Source organism: Pseudophryne corroboree, chromosome 2 (genome assembly GCF_028390025.1).
Source record: "Pseudophryne corroboree isolate aPseCor3 chromosome 2, aPseCor3.hap2, whole genome shotgun sequence".
Classification (NCBI taxonomy): Eukaryota; Metazoa; Chordata; class Amphibia; order Anura; family Myobatrachidae; genus Pseudophryne; species Pseudophryne corroboree.
In genome coordinates this window covers 206,729,869-206,737,828 of record NC_086445.1, presented here as the reverse complement: position 1 = coordinate 206,737,828, position 7,960 = coordinate 206,729,869, and the positions used below count along the sequence as shown (strand labels likewise).

Genomic DNA, 7,960 nt, shown 5'->3' with positions numbered 1-7,960 from the left:
CAATGTAGCAGTACATGTCAATGTTTATACTGTTGGTGTAACTTTCATAATCTCCCTGAAATGCTTTTTCAAAAGTAGGCAAGTGTACCCCATGGTCTTGATGTCGTCCCCAGCATCCTCTAGGACGTATGAGAAAATAGAATTTTGATATCCTACCGGTAAATCCTTTTCTCCTAGTCCGTAGAGGATGCTGGGGGCCCTTCCCGGTGCGTACTTTACCTGCACTTTAGTTATTACAGTTACACAAGTTGTGTTATCTTGGTTTCAGCATGTTGCTGCAATTAGTTCATGCCTGTTGGCGTGTGTTATGTTGAATGCCATGTGTGCGGCATGGTTGAGGGTGTGAGTTGGTAGATATCTCACCACTAGTTAAGTAATTCCTTTCCTCGAAATGTCAGTCTCCCTGGGCACAGTTCCTACAACTGAGGTCTGGAGGAGGGGCATAGAGTGAGGAGCCAGTTCACACCCAATGAAAAGTCTTTAGAGTGCCCATGTCTCCTGCGGATCCCGTCTATACCCCATGGTCTTGATGTCGTCCCCAGCATCCTCTACGGACTAGGAGAAAAGGATTTACCGGTAGGTTATCAAAATCCTATTTTTTCGCACCCAATGTTTTACCGGGACTAATAGGATATCTCCCAAAATATTTGAATGCATTTTTAAAAATGTTTTTGACTTAAATAAAAATATTAAAATTTTTGTATGTAATTTTGAAAAAATATATAATCAGCAGTTATGTGGTTAAAATAAATATGAGTATTTTCATTTTTTTTATCCTTTTAAATTTCCTCTGTGAGAATCTTAACAGAAAATCCTAGTTGAAAAAAATAAAGTGAGCTATAGAAAATAAATGTTTGCATTGTCCCTTTAAGATGAGGAGTTGCTGTTGCTAGAATGAGGGGGAGGGGTATGGCGATGGGATCTGTGTTCTCTCAGTAGCAATATAGACTAGTAGGTTACTGGTAATGCTTCCCTATTACATTTCCCTGCCATGTGCATCACCCTTCAGCTCACTTGTATCATAACATCAAGCCTGTAATACTAGAAGGCAATCATTTGAAAGAAGGAAAGTTCTTATCTGGTACAGGAAAGCAGCATGCTGTTTGCATCTTTGTATTGAATTTGCTTAATCAGAAATTGTGTCACAGTATTCTTAATTACATGCTATATTGCAAATGACTGCTGTAAGCATATTGTGTGTAATTAGCATAAAGGTCGCTGTCACAAGTTGTCCGTCTCTTGGATACAGGGTTTGTTCTCTGGCTGAGCTGTAATAGAAGGACAGCCCACACTCCAGGAACACCCCTCTGCTGACAGATCTGCTCCTGTGAGTGACCCATCAGGCAGAGCAGAGGTGCTGCTTACTGCAACTGCAAGTGAGGATGATGGCTCTGCACATACTATTCTTTCAGCTATGTGTTTGTGTTATTGCTTTTCCAATACACATCCTGGCCTTGCTGGGTCTGTGGGAACCGATGGCTAAGAAGTGGATGCCTTTCCTCATGGACAGGATTACAAATACCTACAACAAGTACATGAGAGAACACAAGAAGCAACTATTCAGCAACATGAGTGATTTTAAAGGCCCTTCTGGGGAACTGAAGGTCCTGGAGCTTGGCTGCGGCACCGGTGCAAATTTCCAGTTTTATCCTTCAGGATGCACGGTCACCTGTGTAGATCCCAACCCTAACTTCAAGAAGTATTTGAGTAAGAGCCTGGCTGAGAATGATCATGTGCATTTCCAGGATTTTCTGATCGCTCCAGGGGAGAGCATGCCCCAAGTCGCAAGTGGTTCCATGGATGTGGTAATCTGCACCTTGGTCCTGTGCTCTGTGGACAATATTGAAGGGATCCTGGCAGAAATACGTCGGGTTCTGAAGCCTGTGAGTCCAAATAACTATATAAAAAGTGCTGTGTAACAACATATATAATGTATAAAGGGCCCGTGCTTGATGCAGCGGAGGACAGGTGTTTTAGTGTTACATCCAGGACATTAGTCACCTTATACAATTTGGGCCCAGACCTAAGGTGGCATGGACAAGTCTTTGCTCACTTTGTGCATAACTTTTTTTTCTTTGTGTTGCATGCTAATAACTGTGATCTATTCTATTCAAGTTCATAACATGGGGCCCCCTGAGGCGGATCCGGTCGGGATCCCGGCAGTTGAAATACCGATGCTGGAATGCGGATACCAGCATCCCAAATAGGGTCACAAGGCCAGGGCCGGAATCCCGACCACCGGGATCCCGTGTACCGGCCCGTCTGACAGGTGAGGTGAGGGGTGGGGTTAGGGTCAGGCTGCTGCAAGTGAGGGTTAGTTTCGACCGCCGGCAATTCAATCCTAACCCCCCTGAGGTTAGTTAACTGCTTTAGATCATCAGTAAACCGGTCCTGAATATTAAGTGTTACATTAGCAATTTGTAGAAGTTTTTGTTAAATTAGTTTACTTCAATATTCTAAACAAGTTCACTGACCTCAAACAGTTTAGTAATACTAACCTGGGGGAAGGGGGCATCATGTTCTGAACTTGAGCCGATCTATTCGTATCATTGGTCAGAATTATTTAATTCTGCTGATAGATGGCATGAAGGTCAATGGCAGCAGGTGGGTTGGCACAGAAAAAGTGTCCACAGAGCAGAAAATATCAATCTGCGCCTGTAGTATTAATATGCACATTTTGCTTTTATTTTATTTATGCATCCTATCCAATGTTGAAATATGATTCATAGTTAGCTTTAGTTTGTAACGTTTAATCAGTTTGCAATTCAAATAGCTCATTTAATGAAAACTTTTTTTGTGCCAATGATCCAAAAAAAAAAGGATTAATAAGAAGATGTGTTGAACATTATAGAGGAATTTAATTGCTGGTGGGATTCGGGGGGGGGGGGAACCCTGCGCTGCTGGGTTTTTCCCGCAAAACCCTGCAGCATTTTGGTATTAAATTGAAACTCAGAAAATTGATTTCTATAGAAATCACTGCGTCCTTTTTCTCGCATCTCCAGAGCAGGTCAGATTTTTCCTAAAATCGTTAATTTTAGGAAAAATCAGTGGGACTTGTTCTGGGACCCTGGCGGCACCCTAATCAAGCTAATTGGAAGTTTCAAATTAGCTTATTTAGTCAGTAATTACTCACCTTCCGAAGCGGTGTCTTCTTCATCCAGAGTCGGGAGCCGATCCTCTGCAGCAGCTGTGAGTATGTATGTGAGAAGTGTCTGTGTGAGAGTTTGCAAGTGTGTGGAAGTGTGTGAACATCCCCTGCTGTGTAATCCCGCCTCGCAGCCGGCTGATGGGAGAACTACATCTTCCAGCAACCCTTGCGCCTCACTGCTGCCCTGGAGCCTCCCAGCAGCCCCCAGGACTCCCAGAAGCCACCTCCCCAGTGGGAAGATGGAGGGGAGCCCAGGAGACCACCGGAGGGCATCGGAGAGGTGAGTATGATTTTTTTTTTCAAAAAAAATTACAGGGTTGTCGGCTCTGATAACACTGCAACCACTGTTTGGTACTTCTAGCACACTCTGGTCTGTATCTCAGTGCAGGAAAGAGGAACTGCATGGTTGTGAAAGGTGCAGAGTGCTAGAATGAACAATACATCACATATATTGACATCTGACAATTGTCATAAAGTGGGAGCAGAGAGTTGGTTTCCCCCTCGGCCAGTCCTGTGTCCCCGCTCTGCCGGGCCGGCTCCATAGCCTGCTGCTTGATAGGGCTTTTTTTAAAGGGGTGTGGTCACACCTCCGTGATTAGGCCACGCCCCCGATCTCTGCTGTCTGCTCTTTCACAGACTGGCTCCTGTGATTTTAAGCTGGAGATAACTACTGTGGTAGTGTGTGTGTCTCAGTATCAGTGTGTGTCTCAGTATGTGTGTGTGCCTCTGCCTCAGTATGAGCATCAGTGTGTCTGGGTCTCAGTATGAGTGTGTGTGTGCCTCTGCCTCAATATGTGTGTCTCCGTATGAGTGTGTGTGTGTGTGTCTCAGTATGAGTGTGTGTGTCTCTCAGTATGAGTGTGTGTATCTCAGTATGAATGTGTGTGTGCCTAAATATCCGTGTGTTTCTCAGTATGACTTTGTGTCTCAGTACAAGTGTGTTTGTGCCTCTGCCTCAGTATGAGCGTCAGTATCAGTGTGTGTCTCAGTATGAGTGTGTGTGTGCCTCTGCCTCCGTATGAGAGTCAGTGTGTCTGTGTATCAGTGCGTGTGCCTCTGCCTCAGTATGAGAGTCAGTGTGTCTGTGTATCAGTGTGTGTGTGTCTCAGTATGTGTGTGCGTGTCTCTCATTATGAGTGTTTGTGTCTCAGTATGACTGTGAGTGTGCCTCTGCCTCAGTATGAGCATCAGTGTGTCTGTGTCTCAGTATCAGTGTGTGTGTCTCAGTATGAGTGTGTGTGTGTGTGTCAGTATCAGAGTGTGTCAGTATGAGTGTGTGTGTCTCAGTATGTGTGTGTGCCTCTGCCTCAATATGAGTGGCAGTGTGTCTGTGTGTGCCTCTGCCTCAATATGAGTGTTTGTGTCTCAGTATGAGTGTGTGCATGTCTAAATATCAGTGTGTGTCTCAGTATGAGTGTGTGTGTCTCAGTATGAGTGTGCGTGTGCCTCAGTATGAGCATCACTGTGTCTGTGTCTCAGTATCAGTTTGTGTGTGTCTCAGTATAAGTGTGTGTGCCTCTGCCTCAGTATGAGTATCAGTGTGTCTGGGTCTCAGTATGTGTGTGTGTGTGTCTCAGTATGAGTGTGTGTGTCAGTATGTGTGTGTGCCTCTGCCTCAATATGAGTGTCAGTGTGTCTGTCTCAGTATGAGTGCGTGTGTCTCAGTATGATTGTGTGCGCGTGTGTCTCAGTATGAGTGTGTGCATGTTTAAATATCATTGTGTCTCAGTATGTGCGCATGTGCCTCTGCCTCAGTGTGTGTGTGTGTGTGTGTGTGTCTAAATATCAGTGTGTTTCTCAGAATGTGTGCGTGTCTCAGTATGAGTGTGTGCATGTCTAAATAGTGTGTGTCTCAGTATGAGTGTGCATGTGCCTCTGCCTCAGTATGAGTGTCAGTGTTAGCAAGAAAAATGAAGTACCCAACAGTGCGCACAAGGCAGCTAGTAGTGCAGTATACCAACAAGAGGCTTTTCCCACCTCCCACGTGAAGCATGCAATAAAAAAGATATGTGGAATACCGCTTAACCAGCGCCTTACTACAATATGACAGTATGTTTTTTCAATCTGTAGAATCCATACACCTCCTTCCGGTTTTCCTGTGTATGAAGAGGCTCTCAGACCTCAGACACGTTATTAGTACCGGAAAGAGAAATAGTGGGCAAAAAAGTATAATACTGTTTAAAAATGTAATGACATACAAAACATGTATTAAAACAGATTTCCAACACAGTATCACACAATTAAGGTGGAGACTTAAAATGCTGCAACTGACACCCTCAGTGTCGGTGGAAGTATTGGCTAATTACCGGATCTTTGAAGAAAACGGGCTCATAAGATCGTGATAGACGTGAGTCTGAGCAGAGTAAATCGCCAGGCTGCAGCTCCGGGATTCCTCAATCACAGGATTCTTTCAAAGGTCGGGTCAGTCTGTCCTCCTCATCGTCCACGTCTGGGGTCAGTTCAGAAAAAAGAGCACCCACGCGTTGCGACCCTCCCCGGGTCTTTCTCAAGGTCATCTCAAAGTTTCAATCTATTTAAGTCTCCACCTTAATTGTGTGATACTGTGTTGGAAATCTGTTTTAATACATGTTTTGTATGTCAATAAATTTTTAAACAGTATTATACTATTTTGCCCACTATTTCTCTTTCCGGCACCAATAACGTGTCTGAGGTCTGAGAGCCTCTTCATACACAGGAAAACCGGAAGGAGGTGTATGGATTCTACATATTGAAAAAACATACTGTCATATTGTAGTAAGGCGCTGGTTAAGCGGTATTCCACGTATCTTTTTTTATTGCATGAGTGTCAGTGTGTCTGTCTCAGTATGAATGTGTGTCTAAATATCAGTGTGTTTCTCAGTATGTGTGTGTGTCAGTATCAGTGTGTGTCTCAGTATGAGTGTTTGTGCCTCTGCCTCAGTATGAGCGTCAGTGTGTGTGTGTCTCAGTATGAGTGTGCATGTGCCTCTGCCTCAGTATGAGTGTCAGTGTGTCTGTGTTTCAGTGTGTGTGTGTGTCTCAGTATGAATGTGTCTAAATATCAGTGTGTTTCTCGGTATGTGTGTGTGTGCCTCTGCCTCAATATGAGTGTCAGTGTCTCAGTATGACTGTGTGTGCCTCTGCCTCAATATGAGTGTCAGTGTGTCTGTGTCTCAGTATCAGTGTGTGCGCGTGTGTCTCAGTATGAGTGTGTGCATGTCTAAATATCAGTGGGTGTCTCAGTATGAGTGTGTGTGCCTCAGTATGAGTGTGTGTGTGTGTGTGTGTGTGTATGTCTCAGTATGAGTGTGTGTGTCTAAATATCAGTGTGTTTCTCAGAATGTGTGTGTCTCAGTATGAGTGTGTTTGTGCCTCTGCCTCAGTATGAGAGTCAGTGTTTCTGTGTCTCAGTATCAGTGTTTGCGTGTGTCTAATTATCAGTGTGTTTGTGCCTCTGCCTCAGTATGAGCGTCAGTGTGTGTGTGTGTGTGTGTGTGTGTGTCTAAATATCAGTGTGTTTCTCAGTGTGTGTGTGTGTGTGTGTGTGTGTGTGTGTGTCTCAGTATGAGTGTGTGCGTGTGTCTAATTATCAGTGTGTCTCAGTATGAGTGTGTTTCTCATTAGGAGTGTGTGTCTCTCAGTATGAGTGTGCCTCTGCCTCAGTATGAGCATCAGTGTGTGTGTGTGTATCTCAGTATCCGTGTGTGTCTCAGTATGAGTGTGCGTGTGCCTCTGCCTCAGTATGAGCATCAGTGTGTCTGTGTCTCAGTATCAGTGTGTGTCTCAGTATGACTGTGTGTGTGTCTCTGCCTCAGTATGAGCATCAGTGTGTCTGGGTCTCAGTATGCGTGTGTATGTCAGTATCAGTGTGTGTCAGTATGAGTGTGTGTGTGCCTCTGCCTCAGTATGAGCATCAGTGTGTGTGTGTGTGTGTCTCAGTATGTGTGTGTGTGTCTCAGTATGTTTGTGTACCTGCCTCAATATGAGTGTCAGTGTGTCTGTCTCAGTATCAATGTATGTCTCAGTATGAATGTGTGTGCCTCTGCCTCAATATGAGTGTCAGTGTGTTTGTGTCTCAATATCAGTGTGCGCGTGTGTCTCAGTATGAGTGTGTGCATGTCTAAATATCAGTGTGTGTCTCAGTATGAGTGTGCATGTGCCTCTGCCTCAGTATGTTTGTCAGTGTGTCTGTGTCTCAGTATGAATGTGTGTCTTAATATCATTGTGTTTCTCAGTATGAGTGTGTATGTGTCAGTATCAGTGTGTGTCTCAGTATGAGTGTGTTTGTGCCTCTGCCTCAGTATGAGCGTCAGTGTGTGTAGGTGTGTGTCTCAGTATGAGTGTGTGTGTGTCTAAATATCAGTGTGTTTCTCAGTATGTGTGTCAGTGTGTCTGTGTCTCAGTATCAGTGTGTGTGTCTCAGTATAAGTGTGTGCGTGTGTCTAATTATCAGTGTGTCTCGTATAAGTGTGTGTGTGTGCCTCCTCAGTATGAGCATCAGTGTGTGTGTCTCAGTATGTGTGTGTGTGTGTGTGCATGTGTCTCAGTATGAGTGTGTGTGTGTCTCAGTATGAGTGTGCGTGTGCCTCTGACTCAGTATGAGAGTCAGTGTGTCTGTGTCTCAGTATGAGTGTGTGTATGTCAGTATCAGTGTGTCTCAGTATCAGTGTGTGTGTGTGTGTGTGTGTGTGTGTGCCTCTGCCTCAGTATGAGCGTCAGTGTGTCTGTGTCTCAGTATGAGTGTGTGTCTCAGTATCACTGCGTGTGTCTCAGTATGAGTGTGTGTGTGCCTCTACCTCAGTATGAGAGTCAGTGTGTCTGTGTCTCAGTATC

The 7,960-nt window shown here is 44.6% G+C and overlaps 1 protein-coding gene across 1 annotated transcript in view; it reads left to right on the top strand.

Moving 5' to 3' along the window:
- The first annotated feature begins 936 nt into the window (after nt 1-936).
- LOC135009229 (thiol S-methyltransferase TMT1A-like) overlaps nt 937-7,960 on the top strand; it is a 76,773-nt gene continuing 69,749 nt past the window's right edge. Inside the window, exon 1 of the mRNA XM_063952257.1 lies at nt 937-1,883. Coding sequence (XP_063808327.1) covers nt 1,383-1,883 — 501 coding nt within the window. The 5' untranslated portion in view covers nt 937-1,382. The remainder of the gene's footprint in view (nt 1,884-7,960) is intronic.